At 42.4% G+C, this 27,576-nt stretch overlaps 1 protein-coding gene across 13 annotated transcripts in view; it reads right to left on the bottom strand.

The window, feature by feature from the left end:
• The window catches only part of cdh23 (cadherin-related 23), a 1,156,658-nt gene that overhangs the window by 646,967 nt on the left and 482,115 nt on the right, over nucleotides 1-27,576 (bottom strand). For all 13 annotated transcript variants that reach the window (XM_072282605.1, XM_072282606.1, XM_072282607.1 and 10 more), the window contains exon 13: nucleotides 19,437-19,595. In XM_072282605.1, the coding sequence (XP_072138706.1) occupies nucleotides 19,437-19,595 (159 nt within the window). The remainder of the gene's footprint in view (nucleotides 1-19,436; nucleotides 19,596-27,576) is intronic.

Below are 27,576 nucleotides of genomic sequence, written 5' to 3'. Positions count from 1 at the left end.
CACACTGCCCTTGGTTAGCCTATGTTTTTATATAACTGCGAGGCAGCCACATTTCCAACTTGCAAACCGTTTGGATTATAAACAGTTCTCAGGAACAGAACCTTATACCTGGGGAGGACATGCATTGAGAAACATAAAATTCAGCTGAAAGGCCTTCAACTTTTAACGATAACTCTGTTTCTCTTTCTACAGATGCTGACCGATCTGCTGAGCCTTTCCAGAATTTTAATGTTTTTCCTTCAAATTTCTACTGCCTCTAGCTTTCTGATTTTCAGATACCTAAAAATCTTCCCCACGTTCTCTGCAACTTGATCTCTCCTTTTCACAGTTCCAATGAAAAGTATTTAACTCATTCTTTCCTCAGATTCAGATTCTGCCTGGCCTGCTGAATGCTTCTAGTGTTTTGAGTTTTTGTTTCAGATTTGCACATTTGCACTTTTTTGACTTCCACTTATCAGCTGTACATGCAAGAAATTGAGCTTCTAGTGTTTAAAGGACACGCGCTTGGACCCTTCCTGCAATCAGTAAGCATGCAGAGGTTCAATTACCTCAGGTTTTCTTGCTGAGTGTTGAAAGATTCCATGTAATTCCTTGTCTCCCACCTCTCAAAACAATTCTTGGACATGTCCCTGCTATAAATCATTTTTTATACCACGGAGTATTGCCATTAACCAAGGGGTCCATGGACCTCAGAGTGCGACCCCGGTTTTAAAGGGACTTAAACCAGCACCCAAAGAGGAGGGTTCTTCAAGTCAAATGCGATTAAAGTATTACTCTCAAAGGACTAACACCAGCATGACAGGCAAAAAAGGCTTCCTACCCCACTGCATCCATCATTCCATGAATCAAAGGAGTTTTAAGGAAACTGTTCAGCTTGCAACTTGTAAAGGAACTGAAGCAACAAACAAGATGCTGGAGCTGGAGGCGTCAGTGAAAAGAAAAGGGAGAGCAGATGAAGGGTCTCAAACCAAAGTACCAATTCTCCTTTTCTCTCCACAGATGCTGACTGACCCACAGAGTTCATCCAGCATTTTGGTTTTTGCTCCAGGCTCTAGCATTTGCATTCTCTTGTTATCTCCTGATAACAAAACTGCCCCATCATTCAGAATCAGAATCAGGTTTATTATCACCGGCATGTGTCCTGAGATTCGTTAACTTAGCAGCAGCAGCTCAATGCTATACTTAATATAGAAGAAAATAAAATACAAAATAAAATAATAATAATAAATAAATAAATCAACTGCATTATACGTATATTGTGCAAAAAACAGAAATAATATATATTTGAAAAGTGAGGTAGTGTCCAAGAGTTCAATGTCCATTTAGGAATGGGATGGCAGAGGGGAAGAAGCACAACAGTTCACCTCACATACACTCTCATATATTTTCAAACTTATTACACAATGTGGAGATCTTACACAATTTCAATCTTTACACTGCAATGCCTTGTATCAGAAAGTCATAAGTATGAAAAATACCTTAAGAATTACAGTGATTTTGAACAGGATCAGTCTTTTCATTTCAAACCCAAGCCCACTGACTCCAGCCTTCTAAGACCATGGTTTAAAATGCTCAGGAAATAATGGTGACTGACTTACTTTCAATAAGGCTTCTATCCCTGTGATTGGAACAAAATGTTTCATTAAGGTGAAAGAAAGAAAATTTAGCTCAAAGAAAATATGAAAGATCTCACTCCATGCTGTATGGTTCTATGAATGCAGATACAATCAGAGTTAGAATCACATTAATTATCACTGACAGATGTCGTGAAATTTATAGTTTTAAGCAGCAGTATAGTGCCATACATAAAATATATATCTCTCATTGTAATTTATAGTTTCCGTAAAATAATAATTAGTGCAAATAGAGAGCAAAAATAGTGAGGTAGTGTTTGTGGATCATTCGATGGTCGATAGTGAGGGAGTGACAGAGATAGATAGCTACTGTCAGTGGGCCTGCTAAAGAGAGTTAAGGTTATAGGGATAGCAGGTACGGTGCCCAAACTTATGGGAAATATTCAGAGTAGGGTAATATAAAGGGAAAGGTATATTGTTAGCACACAATATAAGATTATACCACAGAGTGATAAGGAAAAAAGAGTGAAATAATTTCAGATCTACGAGGTCACCTGGGGCCCATGGACTCCCTGCTTAATGGTATTGGTCCATGGCATAAAAAAGGTTGGGAACCCTGATCTACAAGAATGAATGCAACAAGTCTTATGGCAGAAGCTACAGAATATGAAACCTAAGATTATAAAGCAAGGCTCACATAAAATGCTAGAGGAACTCAACAGGTTAGGCAGCATCTGTGGAATTGAATAAACAGTCAACGTTTCACACTGAGACCCTTCTTCAGGTCTGGGAAGGAAAGGGGAAGATGTCAGAATAAAAAGTTGGGGGGGAGAGGAGAGGAAGGAGAATAGCTAGAAGGTGATAGGTGAAGCAAAGTAGGCGAGAAAGGTAAAGGGCTAGAGAGGGGGGAATCTGATAGGAGGGGAGAGTGGACCAGAGGAGAAAGAGAAGGAGGGATTCCAGGGGGAGGTGATAGGTAGGTGAGAAAAGGTAAGTGGCCAGGATGGGGAATAAAAGAAAATGGGAGGGGCGGGTTTTTTTTCAACCGGAAGGAAAAATTGATATTCATGCCATCAGGTTGGAGGCTACCCAGACAGAACATAAGGTGTTGCTCCTGCACCCCGAGGGTAGCCTCTTCATAGCACAAGAGGAGGTCATGGATCGACATGTTGGGATGGAAATGAGAATCGGAATTAAAATGTTCGGCCACTGGGAAGTTCTGCTTTTGGCAGATGGAGCAGAGGTGCTCAATGAAGAAATCCCTGTTTCATTGACTGTTTGGGGCTCAGAAAGGAGGTGAGGGAGGAGGTGAATGGGCAGGTGTACCACTTCGGCTGCTTGCGGGGTTAAGTGCTGGGAGGGAGATTAGTGGGGAGGGATGAAGAGACAAGAGAGTCATGCATGGAGTGATCCCTGTGGAAAGTGGAATGAGGGGGAGGTAAGGATATGTCTGACGAAAGAATCCCATTGGAGGTGGTAGAAGCTGAGCAAAAAATAACATGTAGGATGCAGAGGCTCATGGGGTACTAGGAAAGGACAAGAGGAACTCTATCCCTGTTAAGGTGGTGGGAAGATGAGATAAGTGTGGATGTTCAGGAAATGGAGATGCGAGTGATGGCAGCATCAATGTGGAGGAAGAGAAACTCTGTTCTTTGAAGAAGAAAGACATCGTTGTTGTCCTGGAAAGGAAAGTTGTATCCTGGGAACAGATGCAGCAGAGACAAAGGAACTGATAAAGGGGAATAGCATTTTTATAGGAGACAGACTGGAAAGAGGTATAGTCAAGTTAACCATTAAAATTAGTAGGTCCATAAAATATGTTGGTCGACTGTTTGTCTCTAGACTTGGAGACAGAGAGATCAAGAAAGGGGAGTAAGGTTTCAGAAATGGACCAAGTGAATTTAAGTGCAGGGTAGCAGTTGAAGGTGAAGTTGATGAAATTGATGAGCTCAGCATGGGTGTGTGAGGCAGCACCAATTCAGTTGCCAGTGTAGCAGAGGAAGAGTTGGGGAACATTACCGGGGAAGGCTTGGACCATGGACTGTTTGAATGTAGCCAACAAAAAGGCAGGCATAACTGATGACCATGTGGGTGCTCATAGCTACCGATCGAGTCTGGAGAAAGTGGGAGGAACCGAAGGAAAAATTGTTGAGTGTGATGACCAGTCGGAGGAGGGTAGTGGTGAAGGGGGAACTAGTTGGCTCTTTTATTGAGAAAGAAGCGCAGTGTTTTAAGACCTTCTTGTTGGGGGAGAGAAGTGTACTGGACATCCATGGTGAAAGTGAGGCAGTCAGTGCCAGGGAATTGAAAGTTAGTGAGGAGATCGAGAGCATGAGAAGTGTCGCGGACAGGAAGGGACTGAACCAAGGGGGATAGAATGGAGAGTAGGTATGAGGACAAGACTTCGGTAGGCCAGAAGCAGGTGGAGGCAATGGGCCTACTCAGACAGGCAGGTTTGTGGATATTGGTGGTATCCACAAACCTAAGGTTATAATATTGAATCCACAATATAAAAGCAAAACTGGATCTCAGTGTAAAGTTTCGGGTCTCACACAGTTGGATTAGAGATGGTACTGCATAAACAGAATTTAGACTGGTAAGAGGAAAGAAATGTAGCTAGAATTTATCAAAATGGTATTTCAACTGGAAATCTTAAAAGTTATTGTGGGATCGGGAACAGTTTACAAGAATTTACAAGAATTCTTTTTAAAGTTATTGAAGGATTGGTAACAGTGATTGGAAACAGACTGTTTGCAGTGACTGAGAGATTAGGCATGTTAAACATGAATGATCAGTCCAATTGGCACTATTGAACAAGGCAGGAGATCCAACAGCCTGGATAGAGCACATAAGTCTATAATCAATCAAGTATTTGCAGTGAGTTCACAACCACACATGGGGGTTTCTTCAGTCCATCATTTATACAACAGATAGTTTCATCTTGCTTTCCCACTGTTAATATAATAACAAGGCTGTCCAAATCTTGTACTGAATGTCGCATCCTTTGAAGTCTTACGTTGAAAGTCAGATAAGGCCACAGTCAATATGGACTGATCATGAATCCTTCCAATGGGTTGACACCATGATACAACATTTTGAACAGCTGCATACATGCTACAGATGAGCTGTATCCTAATAAGCTGCATCACTGCTTGGTACGAAAATTGCACTGTGGCAGATAGGAAGGCCAACAATGGGGAGTCACAACTGTTCAATGCATCACCAACACCAGTCTTCCTGCCATCAAGGACATATATAGAAAAAATGTCCAGAAAAGGACCAGTAACATCATGAAGGATCCCATTCACCCTGCTCATAGACGGTGTCTCTCAACAGAGAGGAGGCTATTAGCATTTATGCCAGGACCACCAGACTCAAAAACAGTTACTTTCCCCAAGTAGTAAGGCTAACCAACACCTCTACCCAGTAACCCATCACTCTATGTCCCCAACCATCACTGCTTTATTATTTGCCGTCAGTCACCTTATATATAGACACTCCCATGCCTAGTGATACTTTATGAATATATAATCATTGTATATAAGCAATCTTATTTATGTATTTATATTTATTGTGTTCCTTTACTATTATTATGGTGTTCTTTATCCATTGTGGTTTTTTGTGCTGCATCAGGTCCAGAGCAATAATTACTTTGATCTCCTTTACACTCGTTTACAGGAAATGACATTAAACAATCTTGACTCTTGAATCTTGAATTGAAGAACTCTGCAAGTATTCCTTAAGAAAGATAGAAAGTTAGCTGTCAAACAGATGCATATGTTGGTAATGCTCCGCTTATAATGAGCAAATTGTGGTACTTAGTAGCTACAAGATTAAGTGCAGGAGAATTAGAGCTGACATACTTCAATTATACCGGTGCCTAAGCAGAACGTGGTAACCTGCCGCATTGACACCATGCAATAGCACTTACATCCATAGTGATGAAGTGTTTTGAGAGATCGGTGACGAAACATACAAATTCTTGCCAGAGAATCACTCCAATTTTCCTTCTGTCACAACAGGTCAACAGCAGATGCCATTTCATTGGATCTTCATTCAACCCTGGAACATTTGGACAGTGAAGATGCATACATCAGGATGCTCTTCATTGACTACAGCTTGGCATTTAATGCTATAGTCCTCTGAAAACTTATCAATAAGCTTCAAGGTCGTGGCCTCCGTACCTCTTTGTACAACTGGACCCACAATTTCTTCACTTGCAGATCCCAGTCAGTTCGAAGCGGCAATATTTTTTTCCACATTCTCCATCAGCACAGGTGCACCACAAGGCATGTGCTTAGCCTCTTACTCTACTCACTTTATAATTATGACTGTGTGGCTAAGCAGAAGCCCAATGCCATATTTAAGTTTACTGAAAACACCACTGCTGTAGGCCGAATCAAAGGTGGTGATGAATCAGCATATAGGAGGGAGACTGGAAATTTTGCTAAGTGGTGCCACAACAACAACCTCTCACTCAAGAAGAGCAAGACCAAGGAGCTGATTATTTACTTCAGGAGGAGGAGACTAGAGGTCCATGAGCCAGTCCTCATCGGGGGATGAGAGGTGGAGAAGATTAGCAATTTTAGATTCCTCAATGTTATCATTTCAGGTTATCTGTCCTGAGCCCAGAAGCAAGTGCTATTACAGAGAAAGCTCAGCAATGCCTCTACTTCTTTAAGAGTTTGTGAAGATTTAACATGACATCTTAAACACTGAGAAACTTTTTTTGATGTGTGCTGCAGGGTATATTGATGGCTGTATCACAGCTTGGAATAGAAACACCAATATGTTTGAATAGAAAATCCTGCAAAAAGTAGTGGATATAGCCCAGTCCATCATGGGTAAAGCCCTCACTGCCAATGAGCACATCTACACGGAGATTTGTTGCAGGAAAGCAGCATTCATCATCAGGGAACCCCACCACCCAGGCCATGCTTTCTTCTCGCGTGAAGGTACAGGAACCTCAGAACTCACACCATCAGGTTCAGGAACAGTTATTACCCCTCAACCATCAAGCTCCTGAATCAGAGTGGATATATTCACTCAATTTCACTTTCCCATCACTGAACTGTTCCCACAATCCATGGACTGACTCACTTACAAGGAGTTTTCATCTCATGTTCTCGATATTTATTGTTTATTTATTTATTATGATTGTTATTATTATTTCTTTTTTGCTTTCTTTGTATAGGTGCACAGTTTGCTGCCTTTTGCACACTGGTTTCCACCCTGCTGGTGCAGTCTTTCATTCTACTGGATTTATTAAGTATGCACCCAAGAAAATGAATTGTATATATTTGTATATGGTGACATATATGCACTTGGATAATAAATTTACTTTGAACTTTGACAGCAGGAAAAACATAACTGAAGCTGTGGAGTTAGCATAGGCCACTTCAACAATAAAGAATCACATAAAAAGGCATCAGATGGAAATAAAGTGGATGTGAATTACTGCTGGAGTGAAAGGTTCACTAAACTGTGCTGTAATTTTGGTGGTAATGTTCCATAAATAAGCATTAGATGTTTTCAATTGGGGCTTAGTCTCAGGAATAGGGATAACCCATTCGGCATGGTGATGAGAAGAAACAGAGTTAGAAATCTTTCAGCATTTACAGCATTCTAGGGGGAAAGAATTCCTGTTACTGAGTATAACCAAGGCCTGCAGTGATGGTGCTTTGTACATCAAGGTGTTCTGGGGAATATAAAGTAACACACAAAAAAAGATAGAGGAGCTATGCTGGTCAGACAGCACTTATGTTTTAGGTCAATGCTTCAGGACTGGAAAGGAAGGCGAAAGACACCAGAATAAAAAGGTGGGAAGAAGGGAAGAAGGTGATAGGTGAAGCCAGGTGGTGGGAAAAGGTAAAGGACTGGAGAAGAAGGAATCTAATAGGACAAGAGACTGCACCATGGGAGAAAGGGAAGGAGCGGCACCAGGGGGAGATGATAGGCAGGTGAGGAGATGAGGTAAGAGATCCAGTGGGGAATAGAAAAGGAAGGAATTGGTGGGGGGTGGGAATTACTAGGTTGGAGGCTACCTAGATGGAACATGTGGTGCTGCTCCTCCACCCTGAGAGTGGCCTCATCATGGCAAGAAGGGAGATCATTCACCATGATGTCTGAATGGGAATGGAGATGGAAATTAAAATGGTTGGCCAACAGGAATTTCCTCTTTTGGTAGATGGAACAGAGGTGCCGGATGGAGTTGGGTTTCTCCAATGTAGAGGAAGTCACATTGGGAGCACTGAATACAATAGATGACCCCAACAGATTCGCAGGTGGAGTTTGTTTTAAACGTGTCGTACCAGACATTTAGCCATTCTTGTCTGGCACGTTAAGAACATTCCTGACTCAACCCTTGTATTTTTTTACGAGGCCGAGTGGCTAGCTCGACACTCAACCCGGCATGGATGGAAAGCGTGCTCGGGGTGGCCCGACCTGGATTCGAACTCAGGAACCTTCACTCCAGAGTCCGGCGCTGATCTCACTGCGCCACCAGCTGGCCACTGCAGGTGAAGTTTTGCCTCACCTGAAATGACTGGAGCCCTGAATGGCAGTAAATGGGTAGGTGTACCAATTCTGTTGCTTGCAGGGATTTGTACCAGGAGGGAGATTAGTAGGGAGGGACAGTGGACAAGGGAACCTCAGAGAGAGTGATCCCAGTGGGAAGTAGAGAGTGGGGTGGGAGGAGGTAATGATGTGTTTGGTGGTAGGATTCCATTGATGATGGTGGAAGGTATGTTCTGGTTTAAGATGGCACCACTGAAGTTGGGCGACAGTGTACAGTTAGTTCAAAACGCAAGAAATATGACTAAAACATTATTAATAACACTTCTTCACAATGAAGAAGTGAGCGAAGGGAAGCTGACTTAAGGGATGAGCCATGCTGGTGCATTTCAAAGTTGGAGTGAAACCTGTTCGAGACGGTGTCAGAGATGGAGTTAGAGCAAGCAATTCAGGGAGGAATCGAGGCGAAGGAATTTTGGTGCCCATATAACTAAACCGGGAGTGAAGTTGGATCAGCGCCAAGTCGATTTGGAAAGGTCGAGAACGGTAAGGTGTAGACATGGAGCTTATTGCTGCAACAGGGCCTGGGTCCCAGTTAGCAGCACGATCTGGTATTTGGACATTTAAATGCTGGCCCAGATAGACTAGAAAAGCAGGATGTTGGGACTGGAGGCAAGGGTCATTCTGTGATTGATGGCAAAGTTGATGAAAATGATGAACTCAGCATGGGTGCATCAAGCAGCAACAATGCAGTCATCAATGTAGCACAGGAAGGGTTGGGGAGCATTACTGGGGAAGGCTTGGAATATAGACTATTCTACATGGATTGAAAAGGCAAGCAGCTATGTTTGCGGATCTTTGGTAGGAGACAGAACTGCGCAGTGTGGGGTAAGGGAACTATGAGTTTGGTAGCAGTAGACAGATGTTCTCCAGAGATGATGAGGTCAGTGATGGTTTTGGAAACAATGTTTTGCTTGTCCTGGGTGGGGTCCTTATCAAGGGGTAAGTAAGAGGAGGCATCTGAAAGTTGCTGCAAAGCCTCAGCAAGGTAGAGGTCAGACACCACACTACAACAGCACCCTCCTTTGTACGTGGGTTTGATGGTAATGTTAGGATTAGTGTGGGGAGAGTGGAGGGCAGTGCGTTCAGAAGGTGTAAGGTTCGAGGAGGAGAGAGAAGCGCTGAAAAGGAGCCATTTGATGTCTCGTTGGCAATTGGAGATGAAAAGATCCAGAGGAGAAAGAGAACCAAAGCAGGGTGCACAAGAAGAGAAGCAGGGTTGGAGACAGGAGAAGGGGTTATCTGATGCGGGTGGGGAGTTCTTGACAAAGAAGTGGGTTTGAAAGCGGGATCGATGGAAGAAGAACTCGGTGTCGTGGTGGGTGTGGAACTCACTGAGGTTCAGGTGAACAGGTGAAGGGGGACCATGGTAAGGCACTAAAATGCAGATGAAGGGAGTGGACATGGAGGTAGGTACGTTTTTTGATGAGCAACCTTCAAGTTGATGAGCAGTCTTCAGGGGGTCACTCAATGAACACTTCTTCTATTCCTCACGCTCTCTTGCTCTCAACAGCTAAAGTTGATGCCTTAATATTAACTACTAGCTTGGAAGGAGTCAACTGGCTTGACCAACTAGTCTGCTCAAGTTTAAAATCTGAAGGTACAATGCTAGTGTTGTTAATGGCTAAGCAATGAGGATTACTGAGCATCTGTTTCAAGTAATTATACCTGCCAAATGTGGCCATCTTGTGTGCAATTTCTAATTCAAAACCATCTGTTTATAAAATAATCACAAATGAATTCTCTATATCAGTCTTCCCTACTTTAGAAAAGCAAACAAAAAACCCCCACTGTTCTGAGGACCACAGAAGCACAATTTTAATGTAAAATTTACAGACCATTGTTGCAATGAAAGAGAGAGAATAATGGACACCTGGGAGTGATTATGAGGCAGTAAGTATTCTAACAAGAGGTTCAAATGAGATCTTAACTCTTGAGAGTGATGCTGAATATTTCTAATTATCATCTAAAACTTTAAATGGGATTAGAGTTTTTAAATGATCTTGTAAATAATAATATTTCTATTTAAAGTGTTTGGTTGTGCAGTGAAATGTAGTTTACAATATGAATGAGCACATTCCAGTTACTAATGCATACACTGACCTTGGTGTATGCTGTTAAAAACAAGGTGGTGGTACACTGAGATGCATGCCAAAGACACCGGATAAAATTTGTCCCCTTTATCAGATGAGCTTTCAACCTTAGTTCCGAGGTTAACTTTGCCAAAGAAGGAATACAGGTCATGTGGAGTCCAATGGATTAGTTTAATTAGGTGTCATTAGATAATTAGTTTGGGCTAACATTGTGTGCTGTTCTGTATTCCATGTCATAGTTTGTATATTACACCAGTCCTCATTGAGAGGTCAGTCATGGAAAGGGTGAGCAGTTTGAAGTTCATGGGCATCAACATCTCAGAGAACCTATCCTGCATATTGACCCAGCATATTGATGCAATCACAAAGGTAGCATGCTAGTGAGTCAACTTCATTTGGACTTGAAGACAATTTGGTATGTCACAAAACACACCAGCAAATTTCTACAGATGTACAGTGGAGAACATTCTGACTGGTTGCATCAGCGCATGGCATGGAGACTCCAACGCACAGGATCCCAAGAGGCTGCGGCAGGTTGTGCACTCAGCCAGCTCCATCACGAGCACAACCCTCCCCACCACTGAAGAGATCTCCAAGAGACACTGCCTCAAGAAGGCGGCATCCATTAATAAGGACCCCCACCATCCAGCCCTCTTCTCATCAGTACATTGGAGAGGAAGTACTGGAGCCTGAAGGTCCACGCTCAACATTTTAGGAACAGCTTCTTCTCCTCCACCCTCAAATTTATGAATGGTCCATGAACACTACCTTGCGATTCCTCTTTTACACGAATTATGAATGTTTTTCACTTATATGTCTTATACTGTACTGCTGCGACCCAATAAATTTCATGATATGTGGCAGTGATAACAAATCTGATTATGATTCAGACTCTTTCATAACTTCACAACATCCCGGAATGCTTCATTCAATGAAACTACTTCAGAAGCGTGGTCAGGGCTGTAGTACAGGGAACACAATTGCATTATAATGTAACTTGATAAGTCTAGGTTTGGTTGCAATTTATTTTCCTTTTGCAAACAACCAATGGCCTATAGATACCATGGAGAGAGTTTATGGAAATGAGCCAAAGACAATGCTAGGCATAGAGGCTCACGCTGACTTTATTTTCACTGGAGATGAGATTGTGAGGGAACACTGCAGCTTTACAAAATAAAACACTTTTGGAAACATTAAGTAAATTTCCCTCTGTGCAGCTCTGACCTCGTTATTCTGCAGGTGCGACATACCGTACATCTGTACATGGAATGAACTGCCAGGGAAAGTGGTTGAGGCAGGTACAGTGACAACATTTAAAAGGTACTTGGACAGGTGCGTGGCTAGGCAAGGTTGAGAGGGACATGGACCAAATGCAGGCAAATAGGTCTAGTTGAGATGGGAATTCAGGTCGGCACAGACCAAATGGGCCAAAGGGTCTGTTCCCATGCTATGTGATTCAACGTCTGTTGCGCACCGGGGCTTCTTAGGAATCTTGGAAATGAAAATCAGTCTCGTAGGTGACAGCTTCTTGATAGGTAAAACAGACAGCCCCTTTGGTGGATTATCAGATACAGGTTTCCCCCGCCATCCGAAGGTACAGCGTTCCTATGAAATGGTTCGTAAGCCAAAATGTCGTAAAGCGAAGAAGCAATTACCATTTATTTATATGGGAAAATTTTGCGAGCGTTCGCAGACCCAAAAATAACCTACCAAATCATGACAAATAACATATAAAACCTAAAATAACAGTAACATATAGTAAAAGCAGGCATGATATGATAAATACACAGCCTATATAAAGTAGAAATACTTCTCTACATTAAGTGCCTGCACAGATCTCCATAGCGAAACTCTCACACAAGCGCTCTCGGCAGAAAATCTCACACAAGCACTGTTGGCATAAACACGCTCTCCAGTAACCTTTAAGCTATGGGGCTGCCAAATCTACCAAATAACACGTAAAAATACAGAGCCTATATAAAGTAGAAATAATGTATGTACAGTGTAGTATCACTTACCGGAATCGGGAAGTCAGCTTGCCGAGCAAACTGATGATGGTGTTAGGCTGAGTCGTCACAGGTTGGGTGGTGCAGTGGCCCCCACCCCAATACATTGCCGCGAAGAACGCAGCAGTAGCCGGGAGGCACACAGCACATCTTTAAGAAAAAAGCCGAAATAAACATGCTAATTAATTAGGTGCTGCCGACACCTAATTGTCAGCCCAGATCAGAGGCGGTGCAATCAGAAATCGGCATTGATCTGGGCCGACAATTACGTGTCAGCGGCACCTAATTAATTAGCTTGTTTATTTCGGCTTTTTTCTTAAAGATGTGCTGTGTGCCTCCCGGCTACTGCTGCATTCTCCGCGAATCAGTACAGTATCTGTCCGGGGCCCGGGCGTTGGGGTGGTGGGACATGGGGGTGTCATCTCATCGTTGATTAGGGCAGGCAGCTCATCTTCTCCTATGACTGCCCGCCTCGATGTCGAAGATCTAAGTTCGTCGTCTGCTGTGGCTGATGTGGAAGGCTTGCTCGACTGCTGAGCCTTGCGCATTTTTCTATCATACAGTTGTTTGTAAGGACTCAAACCATCCTGCAAATATCCCCTAAACCTACATACCCTTTCAAAATTAAAGTCGTACTTTATCACTGCAGCGAAAATCTCACGCAGTCACTTTCGGTCCGTTCGCTACTGCATTCAGTTTCTATTGTTATCCTTTCCTCTTCCAATTGCATCAGCTCTTCATCTATCAGTTCTTGGTCATGGGATGCCAAAACCTCTTCAACATCATCTTCGTCAGCTTCCACAAGCCAAACTCACTTTGTCCTTGCTTCGTTCACCACGATCGAAATGCTTAATTATGCCTAGTTTGATGCTAAGTGTAACACCTTTACGAGCTCTTTTAGCCTTTTCCAATACCTCAGAACTCATCTTGCTAACGGCTGCTCACAAGCACGTGTTAAAGCAATGCCGTTCCGAATCTGGGGGAGAGCGGCTGCTCGGGACGCACGCTGATTTTTTATCGCGCGCTGCCTTTCTTCGTAACAGTGAAAACACCTTCTGAAAGCAAAAACAGGGTACTAATGTAGGTCTTTTGTAACAGTGAGGTTTTGTAAAGCGAACGTTCGAAAAGCGGGGGACACCTGTACTGATTTTGTTGCTTTATTCTGATGTTTTTAATGGGAGGGGGAGTACGTAGGGAAAGTCTGACTGTGATTTCTGAGAAACAAGTGGACAGTTCAATATCCCAGATTCTGAGTGACTTCCTTGTACTAGCCACGTCAACAATGGGACACTAATTTAGGGACTTGTCAATGCTCATCAGGTGATCCTTGTAAATTATGGGGCAGAGGCTCAAGGTTTATCTTTGAAAGTCCTCTATCCGTCACTAATGCAATTGGTTGATGCCAGCACGGCAGAGTATAGGTCCCAAACAAATCCAAGTTGAAGCAAACTGGAGCTCAATTACTTTCTTTCAAAATCATACATTTTTAATATAACATAACACAGTTGATTTACAGTACAAGACATAACATAAGTCTTGTACTGTATGCAGATAGAGGATATCATGATGACTTTCACACACATTTCAGGAGAGGAGGGATCCAGTCCCTCAATAGCAGGAGCACTTTAAATGGTGGCCTTTCCCCAAAGACCCTTCATACATCAAGCTTCACTGTATCGCTCTGCAGACAGCCCTGCTTCTTAAAACCATAAGATATAGGAACAGAATTAAGCTTTCTTGATTCACCATTTAATTATGCTCCCCCATTTAATTATGGCTAATTCTGTTTCAATCCAATACTCCTTTTACCCATAACTCTTAACTGCCTACCAAAGAAGAGCCCCTCAGTTTCTGCTTTAAATCCATCCAACGACTCAGCCTCCACAGGCAAAGAACTCAACATATTTGCCACTCTCTGGCTGAAGAAAAATTCTCCTCATCTCATTTTTAGGCTACGTCCACACTACGCCAGATAATTTTGAAAACGAAGCCTTTTCACTTCGTTTTCACCCTCTGCCCACACTAAAACGGCGTTTTCATCCCCAGAAAACAGAGATTTTCAGAAACGGTCTCCAGAGTGAATAAATCTGAAAACGCCTAATATCCGTTGCGGTGTGTACGGGGTAACTGGAGCTTTTTAAGACCGCTGTCATGACGTGCTGTAACAGATGGCGGCAGCACACCATTTCATTGTTTTCTTCTTATTATTATTATTATTTTATTGTCGCCGAACAATTGATACTAGAGCGTACAACCATCACAGCGATATTTGATTCTGCGCTTCGCAGAAACTAATGATTTCAGAACAGACGGCAACAAGACTGAAGCCAGAAGAGTTAGAAATGTACTGACCAAATACTTTGACCCATAGCTTACTGAATAAATAAGTATACTCACTTTGCCCTGTTTTCTGTCCTTGCTTGTATGAAGGTAAGGACAGAAAACACCCTCAGCCAGCTCCAGTTTAAATTCCATGCGGAATATTTTGGAGGATCAAGAACCAAGGTGGTTTACCTATTTATGCAAGTACTTCTCTGACAATAGATGTGTCACAGCCTAATGTAACATTGTATGGAAATACAAGGTAACACTGATACAGACATGATTTATACATTTAACAAGGTGCTTTATTAATGCAACAGAGTTAGCCAGTTTTTCAATGTTCGTCGTCAGCCGGGTCATACTGTCCGTGAACTCCCTGTCGGTTGCCTCCATATGCTCCAATATTTTTTTTTAGTTTTAAGTCCTCCTGCGCGAGAGCCAAGAGCAATTCCTTTTAAGTTTTTCTACTCTGTAACTGGACAAACGCGCACCAAGTATACCGTTTCCTCTTCGCTTGTTTTCTGTGTGTCCCACGCATGCCCAGTAGGAGGAGATTCGCCCAAATATCCGTCTAATGTGGACAGAGATATTTTGAAAAACACTTAGTGTGGATGCCTATCGTTTTTACTCGAAACTGGCGTTTTCAAAATTATCCGGCGTAATGTAGACGTAGCCTTAAAGGGATGCTCTTGGATTCCCTCAGGTCCTAGACTCTCCTACTACTCGAAGCCTCCTCTCCACATTCACTCTACCCAGGTCTTTCAGAATACTGTAGGCTTTAATGAGATTCCACCACCCACTACCACCCCCCCCCCCCACAATCCTTCTGAACTCCTTTGAGTACAGGCCCAGAAATCAAATACCCCTCATATGTTGAGCCTTTCATTAAATACAGGGCCCGAAAATGCTTATATTCTTGGAACATGTCAGTCTGTAGTTGTGACCAATGATTTCAGGCATTTCCTTCACTAAGCTGATGATCCTTCAGCAACAGTCAATGTCTGTTGCAGCACGCTGAATACAGAGTCCACAGAGTATAGAGTCCTATGTTACACAACCCACACTAATACAGGACTTTTAACTGAATAGACCAAAGTTCTTCACAGGAACAGTCCAAAGAGGAATAAAAACGCAAAACACTGGAAGGACACAGCCAGACAGACAACATCTGTGAAAAGAAGAGCTAGTTAACCCATTGGTTCATGGACTTCTTGTCAGAGCTGGAGAAAGATTGCTTCCCATTATGCCCCTTTCTCCTATTTCAGTAAAATGCCTCCCTAATTGTCAGTACTCATGTCATCAGAATCTATGGAAGGGAACAAAGAGTCAACATTTCAGGTTGAGAAGAGAAGGGTCTCGGCACGCTGCATCAACGGTTTATTCCCCTCCCTAGCTGCTGCCTGGCTTGCTGAGTTCCTCCAGCACTTTGTGTGCATTGGTCAGGATTTCCAGCATCTGCAGAAACTTTTGTGTTTATAGTCAGTGCTCAATCTTCTTTTTGCCTGATGTCTTCACCAACTTTTAAATAGTCTTTTGTCTTTCACCTCATCCCTAAACTTCCCCAGCTCTGAGGAAGGGTCCTTAACTCAAAACATTAACTGGTTTCTCCTCTCACAGATCTTGCTTGACTGGCCAAATTTCTCCAGTATTTATTGTTTTCGCTTCGGATTCCAGCATCCATAGTTTTACTTCATTTTTATTCTCAAAATGACACAAAGCCAGATGAAGTGATGTGAAAGCAAATGACCAAAAACTCAGTCAAAATAGGGTTTAAAGAGCATCTTAAAGAAGGAAATGGAGAGGCAAGAAGACTTAGGAAGAGGAGGTCGAAGCAAGATCTTTAGCTGCCCATAGATGCTCTCCACTGGCCGAGCAACCGGCACAAGATATGAACCAAGGGCCAGAAATGGACAGGTGCAGAGGCTTACAAAGATTGGATAAAATTATGGAGATAATTATATAAAAGGATTTAAAGGCAATTTTTAGATCATGATTTGAAACTTAATACTGGACACTGAACAGAGGATACTCAGTGAACAGGTCAGTACTAGCTACAGTACTGACCTGTTCACTTAGTATTACTTATATATTCACTTAGGAGATTAGTGTGCAAACTTAAAGCACATGGTATTGGGGGTAAGGTATTGATGTGGATAGAGAATTGGTTGGCAGACAGGAAGCAAAGAGTGGGAATAAACGGGACCTTTTCAGAATGGCAGGCAATGACTAGTGGGGTACCGCAAGGCTCAGTGCTGGGACCCCAGTTGTTTACAATATATATTAATGACTTAGATGAGGGAATTAAATGCAGCATCTCCAAGTTTGCGGATGACACGAAGCTGGGCGGCAATGTTAGCTGTGAGGAGGATGCTCAGAGGATGCAGGGTGACTTGGATAGGTTAGGTGAGTGGGCAAATTCATGGCAGATGCAATTTAATGTGGATAAATGTGAGGTTATCCACTTTGATGGCAAAAACAGGAAAACAGATTATTATCTGAATGGTAGCCGATTAGGAAAAGGGGAGGTGCAACGAGACCTGGGTGTCATTATACATCAGTCATTGAAAGTGGGCATGCAGGTACAGCAGGCGGTGAAAAAGGCGAATGGTATGCTGGCATTCATAGCAAGAGGATTCGAGTACAGGAGCAGGGAGGTACTACTGCAGTTGTACAAGGCCTTGGTGAGACCACACCTGGAGTATTGTGTGCAGTTTTTGTCCCCTAATCTGAGGAAAGACATCCTTGTCATAGAGGGAGTACAAAGAATGTACACCAGATTGATTCCTGGGATGGCAGGACTTTCATATGATGAAAGACTGGATCGACTAGGCTTATAATCGTTGCAATTTAGAAGATTGAGGGAGGACCTTATTGAAACATATAAAATCCTAAAGGGATTGGACAGGCTAGATGCAGAAAGATTGTTCCCGATGTTGGGGAAGTCCAGAATGAGGGGTCACAGTCTGAGGATAAAGGGGAAGCCTTTTAGGACCGAGAGTAGGAAAAACTTCTACACACAGAGAGTGGTGAATCTGTGGAATTCTGTGCCACAGGAAACAGTTGAGGCCAGTTCATTGGCTATATTTAAGAGGGAATTAGGTATGGCCCTTGTGGCTAAAGGGATCAGGGGGTACGGGGGCAAGGCTGGTAGAGGGTTCTGAGTTGGATGATCAGCCATGATCGTACTGAATGGCGGTGCAGGCTCGAAGGGCCGAATGGCCTACTCCTGCATCTATTTTCTATGTCTCTACAGTATAAGTGCCAATGTTTTAAATGAGCTCAAGTTTATGGAGAGCGGAAGACAAAAACTAGTCAGTCAAAAGCTTGTTAGAATACCAGATCTAGTGAGAACAAAGATGATAAACATTTCAGTGGCCTTTGGGAGCACAGGTGGTAAGGTCACAGTAGTTGGGGGGGGGGGGGGGTGGAATGGTGTTTGTAAATCGTAGACTGCAAATAAAATTGCAGACTGGTTCAAAATTGGACAGATTATAGAGAATGGAACCGCACAGAATGACTTGCAAGTGGCAACTGAAGATACTTGTTACCATCTTCCTATGATTCAGTTAGAGGAAAATTTCTGCTCTTCCAGTACCAGCTCTCCTAAAAATATTAACTATACCAGGAATTATCGCTCACTTTTAATGTAGCTAATTTCTAATCTTGGCACAACAGGTGCCCCAATCTACTCTGTATTCCTTTTAAAAAAAAAATCCAACGCACACTAGTCGTTCATTGAACCAGACATTTCGTGAAATGGACCATAATTAGCACAACAATGTTCCCTAATTTAGATTCAGTTCCAATGCATCTGCTTTCACAGGATGAGGTACAATTCCCGCAAATTATTCTTTGTTAAGACCATCTGTAGATCCAACCATGACACATCTTTTCAAGACTTTTTTGTTTCCTTATATCAAATTCGTGGGGAGTACTGGAAATTATCTCTTCTACATCAATTTTTTATGTAATGAGCAAAGTACTCTCACAGTTTGCAACAATCACTGACTGCAGTTGGAAATGACCAATATTTTCCAGAAGGACACAAAACAGAGCTTTTACATATCCATGGGTACAGTGGCAGTAAATCACAGTGCTAATTCTCATGATCCTCATGGCTGATGTCATAGACTTTAGGAGGACAAGAAAAGGGCATGTACTATAACAAAATGTTGGACAAACTTAGGTTGCTTTCTCTGTAACAGCAGAGGCTAAGAGGAGATCTGATAAAAGTTAATAAGATTATGAAAGGCAAAGATACAGTATCTTTTTCCCAGGGATCCAATACCAGAGATCATGCATTTAAGATGACAGAGGTTAATTTCAAAGGATATGTGAGGGGCACGTGTTTACACAGAGAGTGGTGGATGCCTGGAATGCGCTGCTTGGGGTGGTGGCAGAGGCAGAAACATTATGGATTTTTAAGAGCCATTTAGACAGGCACATGAATGTGAGGAAAATGGAAGGATATGGACATTGTGTAGGCAGAAGAGGTTAGTTTAGTTGGCCATGTGACTACTAATTTAATTGCTTCAGCACAACACTGTGGGCCAAAGGGCCTGATCCTGTGCTGTAATGTTTTATGTTTTATGTTCTAAAGACTATGCATTTAATTAACTGGTTTAAAAGCCTTTCAAAATCATTGATTTCTTTCATTCCTTAACCAAGTAGGAAGCAGATCAAGGATACGTCAGTTATGCAAATCAGAATTCACATAACTTTTTTCATCTTCTTATCAACCCATTGATTAGCATAAATTAAGAGCTTTAATGCTGTTTTGAATTTTTTTAAAAAGAATGGCTCACACTTCACTTAATGGAAAACTAGTTCCTCACTTGCTGCTCCAGAGCAAAATAAATGGTACTCACAGTAACACCAACAACAGTGATTCCAACAGTGGCGTTCTCGTACAAGCTCACATTGTAGAGAGGCTGGCTGAATACTGGCCTGTTGTCATTTTCATTGATGAGGTCAATCTTCACTCGAGCAAAACCAACATGATCCGAGAAAGTCTCATTTGCAAAGAGCTGTTTTCAGGACAGAGGAAGAAAGATGAGAATGAAAATGAGAAGCTTCAGACCACACAATAACCCAGACCTCAACAACTACCATTGTCACCACCTCTAAATGCAGATACTTCTCCAGGCACAAGACATTCTTCAGACACTGGAAATCTTGAGCAACACACACACAAAATGCTAGCAGCATTTAGATAGAGGGAAATAAACAGCTGATGTCTCTAGCTGAAACTCATCATCAGGAAAGGAAAGGAAGGGGGCAGAAGCCAAAATAAGGTGGGGGAAGAGGAAGGAGTACAAATAGCAGGTGATACATGAGACGAAGTGAGGGGAAGATGAGTGGGGGAGTGCAGATGTAGTAAGAAACTGGGAAGTGATAGGTGGAAGGGGTAAAGAACTGAGGAAGAAGGAATCTGATCAGAGAGAACAGTGGAGTAAACGGAAGGAAGTGGGGAACCTGAAGGAGGCGATGAGCAGGTCATGAGTCGAGGGAGATGAAGGGTGAGAGGGCCACCAGAAAGAGGGAATGAAAGGAAAGTTGGGGGGGAGGGAAGAGAGGAATTGTTAAAGAAAATTAGAGAATTTGTCAAGGAACGCCATTTGTCAAGGAGCGCCATTGAGAGTGTTCTGACCAGCCGTATCACCATCTGGTACAGGAATCACAAGGCATCTGGCCACAAGACCTCACAAAAGATTGCGATGGCTGCTGAGAGGATCATCCAGGTCTTTCTTCTACCCATCATATATATTTATCAGAAACGCTGTGTATGCAGGGTTCTTAGCATAGTCAATGATACCTCCCATCCTTCCAACAATCTCTTTGACCCCCACCATCAGGCATAAGGTACTGTGGCATTAGGAGGAGAATAATTAGGATGAGAAACAGCTTCTTCCTCCAGGCTGTAAGACTACTGAACACCCTACCATCACTCACGTCTCATTACTTATGAAACACCAGTAGCATTATACTGTTAACTTTTAAACTTGTATTGTAAATGCACCTTATACTAAATGTCAGTCTTCTGGAATATATTTTATTATTTGTTAATTTATTTGTGGTAATATTTCTTTATGTGTTGTGTGGATTACTTTGGATTGTTACGGCCATGGGTGGTGGTGGGGTTAAGCTCCCACTACCTATTAAATGCCCCCAATGGTAGACCTCTCAAATAGCTTCTGACAACCAAGCCCAGCTCCCGGCCTTCACATCTGGCTTAGGTACTAAGAGGGATGATAGCCAGGAAATTGAGAGTGAGGAGGATTGCTGGGATAGGGGCTAATAGGTGATTGGTGGACTGGGGAGGAGTAAAGAATGACAGGCAGATCAAGCCATGCAGAGGAGTGGAAGGTATGGTGCTGGGAGAAAGAGGAAGATGGATGATAGATAAAGGCAGGCAAAAAGAGGAGAGAGACAGATGGAGCAAATTAAGGGGAGAGGAGTGAAGGGTGAAAGTGGAGACATCTCAGTGGGTGATAACACAAACTCTACCAGTGCTATAATCTTACAAGCAAGGAAGGTGGTAATGGTGACTATTAGGGAACAGGTGAGGCGCAGATGGAACCAGAAGCAGAAGGGGTTAACTAGCAGGTAAAAAAAAATGGGTAATACATGGGTGGATGGAAGCAGGTGAGGGTGCAGGACATAAAAAGGTGATGGGGGATGGAAGTGAAGGAGTACAGGACAGGGAGAAAATGGGAAGCCCAGAACATGATCAGAAATGGTCGTGGAACACATAGGAGATGAATGTTACCATGATTGGTACAGAAGTCCAGCTACAGGCTGTCTGAATTCCAAATGGCCAAAGAGGATTAAGGACTCGAGATACTAATTCTAGCTGCAAAATTGAGGGTTTAAAACTGAGAGACATTAGCTTCAATGTGTATATACAGTGGATTCTGATTAATTGGGACCCAGCGGGATATTTTGGCCCAATTAAGCGGCTGCTACAAATAGCCAAAGCTTTATGAAAATAGTTAAACAGATCTAAAAAAAGACAAACTCCCATTTAACTGAGTAACAAATTATGTATTTAAATAAAATACAGAACAAATTAGAACACTGCCAATACTACTGGTGGTTGCCTGTCTTATCCGACAATGACAGAAACCTGTGGGGGAGAATTTTTGAAGTGGAAAAGCCATTGCACTGACAGTTACAGTCTCTGAACTTCAGAAGTCCAGGTCCCTTGGTGCAAGTTCCAATCACAATTGGAGTCTTTGTTTGTTGCAGTAAATGAACATGACTTCTCCTTTGCCTCGTCATGCCCTTTGCTCCACTTTCTCAACAAAACTCACTCAGGTGTGACACCCTGACTGTCCCTGCACAACATCCGTTAAAAGGTCTTTCCTTCTCTCCTTGCTCTGTTGATCGTTATTGAGTCTGTTCATATGTTCACATTTATATAAGTTTGATTATTGACGTTTGTGTATGCAACCGTTTTGCTAATTGTTGATGGCTGTTGCACTATTGTCTTGTAAATTGTTGGTTGCTATTGTGTTGGCTGTTCTGTTATTGTCCTGTGTTTTATACTTGGCACTGAACTACAATCAATTCTGGTATGTTTCACATACTGGCAATAAAGTGATTTTGATTCTGATTCTCCATGGAGTGTTGCAGAACCACCTTCCTGGCCACTGGATCTCACTGTAGGTCTCATCTACCCAGTCCACTGGAGCTTATTTTGCATGCTATGACAGACACGTCCCTATCTCACTGGGGTATGAAACCCAGTGGGCTACCTTTACCTGGTTTAACCCCGCTGTTGTAGCAGTGTGCTGGGGTGTAGCTGCTGTCGCATGGAGTCACAGGGACGAGCTGAGTGTCCGGTGGAGACCAAAGGTAACATTTCCAGACGACTGCCGACACCTTCAAGTTCTCTGTAGTTCCTAACTTGCTGAGATAGTGAAATTGTTTTTTTTCCCCCACTCTCAGCACTTTCTGGCATTTCCAAGTCTGAATGCTCGAAGGTGCAATGAGCAAAACAGTTTTAAATTGTTTTACTACTTATTTCTAGCAAACTATCAATGACAAAAATCACAAACAAGAGAAAATATGCAGATGCTGGAAATCCAAGCAACACAAATGCTGGAGTGGCAAAAATCACTGCATTTTGAACAAAAACAAACACAACTGACTATTTATAAACTGTTCACTCTAGGCAATGTGTAGTGTCTAACGGCCACACAAGCACACGTTACTGATGCTAGTTAGAAACTCATCAGCAACAGTCTCCTGTCGCAATTAAGCCACATAGGGTCCTAAATAAACGAAGGGAATTCTGGCTATTTTCTCCATTTGCTTTTGTTCTTTTAGGGCTGTCACAAATAAGCAGCTGCCCCCATTAACTGGAATTCACTGTACTGCCTGATGGAGACCAGGAACAAAAGAAACATGATTCAAATGTACATCAGCCCCATCTCTACAACCTCTACTATATCAAAGATTATCTAACTTATCTAAAAGAACTTCAATTAGTTCTTTGTAGTTCTGAACTACCCCCATGTGTCCATCCAATGATCATGGTGATCATGGAAACTTGAATTCAACACTCCACCAATTTTTTTTTTAAATAATGGTTGACCCAAGAACTATTTAATATACACTCAGTGACCACATTCGTAAGTACCTCTGTACCTAATAAAGTGACCACTAATTGTGTATTGTGGTCTTATGTTGCAATAGCCCAACCACCTCAAGGTTCAATGTGTTGTGCATTTAAAGATACTCTTCTGCACGCCACCATTATAACATTGGGCTATTTTAGCTACTGTCACCTTGCTGTCAGCTCAAACCAGCCTGGCAATTTTCCTCTGACCTCTCTCATTAACAAGGCAGTTTCACCCGTTGAACTGCCGTTCACTGGATGATTTTGTTTATCGCACCATTCGCTAGAAACTCGAGAGACTGTTGTGCATGAAAATCCCAGGAGATCAGAAGTTTCTGAAATCCTCAAACCACCCCATCTGGCACCACCAATTATTCCATGGTCAAGGTCATTTAGATCACTTTCTTTCCCATTCTGACGTTTAGTCTGAACAGCAACTGAACCTCTTAACCATGTCTGTATGCTTTTATGCATTCAGTCGCTGCCACATGATTGGCCAATTAGATACTTGCATAAACAAGCAGGTATACCTAATAAGGTGGCCACTGATTATATGCTGTTGTTCTGGCAGATGCAAAAGCCAATTCTCACCATTCACAGCACCCATTTACAAATTAACTCATTGCTACGCTTTTGTTTCCTGTAAAGGGCAGCTTCCTGGTAAAATCACAAAAGCTGATTTCCCAGCTACATTTGTATTTTCTTCAAAAATACACCGCACAGCACCAGCACTGAGCCAAACGCCTACATTTGGTATCAGAATGTACAGTTGGTTCCAATTACATATCTTAATAAATTAATCTAAACTACTCAATCATACAGCAGACTTCCATTACTCCCTTGGTAATGGCTATGAATACACAGCACTTCTTTCATAACTGAGACCCAAAGGCATCCATGTTTTTGCATGAGTCTGTGAAAAGCAAACACCAGCAACAAACTGTAAAAATATATTAGAGTGCCGAAAGGTAACCTGGCATCAGGCCATCCAAACCTTCAGAAATTACCCTCTGGATAAGCAATGAGGGCAGACTTCCTTGCTGTGATGGACCCTTGGTTGGCAAAGTACTTAACTTCAATATTGAAAAGGTATATTTTTGGTTGGAGGACATTATGCAACCTTTGGAAGATTAAAAAGGACAATGGAAAAGAGCAGCAAATGAGGTCTAAGTGTACTGATTTAGAACTCAGTAAATAGGCCAAAGGAGGTTAACAAAGTTGCCAAAGTGTAAACTGCGTAGCACAGTTATTATCTGAAGGATTTGAATTCAAAGTCAAACCAACTGCAGTTCAAGCAGCTTAAATACAGTTCTGGGACTGTATTACAAAGATGACAGAAAAACAAAAATACAAGAGATGTGCAGTGATGATCCACTGATTTCAGGAAAGACTAAATAGCTATCTCCATAAAAGGGGTGAGGTGATAATGTTCTTCTAGAATATAAAGAGGTTTAATAGGACCAATTCAAACAGATATTTCTATTTGTAGGAAGAGTTAGACTGAAAAAACATCAGCTTTTTATTTCCCCCATAGCTGCTGCCTGACCTGCTGAGTTGCTCCATTATTTTGTGCGTGTTGTTCAAAATTTCCAGCATCTACTGAATCTCTTCTATTTAACAGTTGGAGAATTCAGTCTTGGAAAAAAGCCGTCGATGATGACAACATAGAGCTCACTACCACCTGAAGCAACTGAGAAACAGAGACCAAATGTGGACTATCTGGAGTTATGAGTTCCTCAGTTTCATAATTTATCAGAAGTTCCTCCTCACAGTGGTTCTTTTTTTTGAGACCCTGCCCCTTTAGCTTGAGGCCCCTCCATAATAGCACAGATAAAAACGGTGAAAAAAAGGTAGTTAGGCATTTCAGGAGAAAGAAATGGTAAGTGGGAGGAGGAGCATGTGAAGAATTAATTCCAGCTAATTGGACTAAATAGTTTTTTTCTGCACTGTAGGTTTTATGGAGACTGCCTTATCTCAGAGTAAATTCACGCGCAGTTCCAATATTTGTGCTAGAATTATAGTCCTATCAAAGAGATCATTATGTTATCAACCCTCTAAGACAACTCCTTTTCAGTACTTTTAAAAGAATGTCTACCTTTATCCACATCATTACACTGGTTGACGAGGCAATTATAACCACACACAAACAAGCATACTGTGCACATATGGCCTCATAACATTGGTTAATCTCTGCTCAACTAACATTAAGACACAAGCCCTGCCTCAGATATGCCTGCTTTATAAATAAGAACTATTAAACTGTTCCATGTTTTAACAGCTATGAGCCATAAAGATACTTTGGGCTGTTAAATCTGAAAATCACTAGCTATTAAAACTTCAAAAGAACAATTAAGCAACACAAAGGAAAATAGACCGTTGAAAAGTATACCAATTCTGGTTTGTGCAAGCCTCCAGCAGCGACTGTTAACAAAATGAATATAGCAGCCATTTTTGAAACAGCAAAATTCCACAGATTATCTGGAAGTTCTCAGGAGAGTCTCCTCTTAAACGTCTTTGCAAAGAGCCGATGAGCAATTTATGTTCAGGGAAATTAGATCTTTTAATGACAGCTCAAAATTGCACACTGAAAAATTTTCACTTGTGTAAATGCACTGTCTGTGAATGGAATAAGGATGCGTGGCCAGGTACCACCAGGACATGAAAGTCAGTCTGTGGGAGGAGCAGGAGATCAGATGTTGCCACACCGTGATACAAACGTGCAGCTGGCGCCAGCTTCTCATGAAGTAGCTGGTGGCTGTGAGCATGATGCGATCAATGGGGGCAGATTAACAAAGGCTTGGTCAAATTATTAGATTTTAAGCAGGATATAAAAGGGGAAATAGAGATTTAGGGAAGAGAATAGGTGTGTTCCGTGTTTGCAAGATTGTTTGAGTGGGGGGGGGTAGAGTTCCCATGATAGAGGGGGCGGAAAGGATCCAGCAAGTGTGGCACGGGGTGGAAACAAAGAGGCCAAGTAAGGTGGGTGGGGAAGCCAAGCAAGGAAATTCCAGACTGTTGGTCCTTGGCAGGTGCAGGCATAATCTCCAGTAAGCTATCTCTCGGACAAAGTGGAGATTCCAGACTACACTCGAATCAACGAGGGATGCTTGACAGCTATGACAAGGTTTGAATACCATAACATCCTAAAGTTAAATCTTGCAGCATACGAAACAGCAGAGCTTTGCTTCCAGATGAGCTCAATGCCTTCTATGCTCGTTTTGCCAACCAGAACAGGGAGGAATCACTGTGCACCCCCATGTCTCCCGATGACACTTTGCTCTCAGTATCTGAAGATGATAATGTGGGCTACCTTTAAGAGAGTAAATCCAAGGAAAGCATCCAGTTTGGATGGAGTACCTGGCCAAGTATTGAAGACCTGTGCTGACCAACTGGTGGTATATTCATGGATATCTTGGCAAAAACATATCACAAGATCACAAGACAAAGGAGCAGAAGTAGGCCATTCGGCCCATCGAGTCTGCTCCGCAGCTCCCCCATGAGCTAATCTATTCACCCATCTAGTTCCAATTTCCAGCTTTTCCCCACATCCCTTGATACCCTGACTAATTAGATACCTGTCAATCTCCTCCTTAAACACCCTCAATGATCGGGCCTCCACAGCTGTATGTGGCAACGAATTCCACAAATCCACGACCCTCTGGCTAAAAAAATTTCTCCTCATCTCTGTTTTAACTGGGTACCCTCTAATTCTAAGACTATGGCCTCTTGTCCTGGACTCACCCACCAAGGGAAACAACCTTTCCACATCTACTCTGTCCAACCCTTTCAACATTCAAAATGTTTCTATGAGATCCCCTCTCATTCTTCTATACTCTAATGAATACAGTCCAAGAGCCGACAAACGCTCCTCATATGTTAGTCCCTGCATTCCAGGAATCATCCTCATAAATCTTCTCTGAACTCTCTCCAACATCAGTACATCCTTTCGAAGATAGGGGGCCCAAAACTTCACACAGTATTCCAAATGAGGTCTCACTAATGCCCTGTAGAGCCTCATCAACACCTCCTTACTCTTATACACTATTGCTCTTGAAATGAATGCCAACATAGCATTCGCTTTCCTTACCGCCAATCCAACTTGATGGTTAACCTCTAGGGTATCCTCCACGATCTCCATCAACACCGGAGCACAGAGGGATGCGGGCTTAACCCTCACTCTACTACTTTTACACCTATGACTGTGTGGCTAAATACAGCTCCAACACTATATACAAGTTTGCTGATGACACCACTGTTGTGGCCTGTATCAAAGGGATTGCTAAATCAGAATACAGGAGGGAGATTGAAAACTTGGCTGAGTGGTGTAATAACAACAACCTCTCACTCAATGTCAGTAAGACCAAGGAACTGATAGTAGACTTCAG

Source organism: Mobula birostris, chromosome 18, assembly GCF_030028105.1.
Source record: "Mobula birostris isolate sMobBir1 chromosome 18, sMobBir1.hap1, whole genome shotgun sequence".
NCBI classification, from domain to species: Eukaryota; Metazoa; Chordata; class Chondrichthyes; order Myliobatiformes; family Myliobatidae; genus Mobula; species Mobula birostris.
Note: the sequence above shows the minus strand (reverse complement) of the source record. Positions and strands in the feature narration are given on the sequence as shown.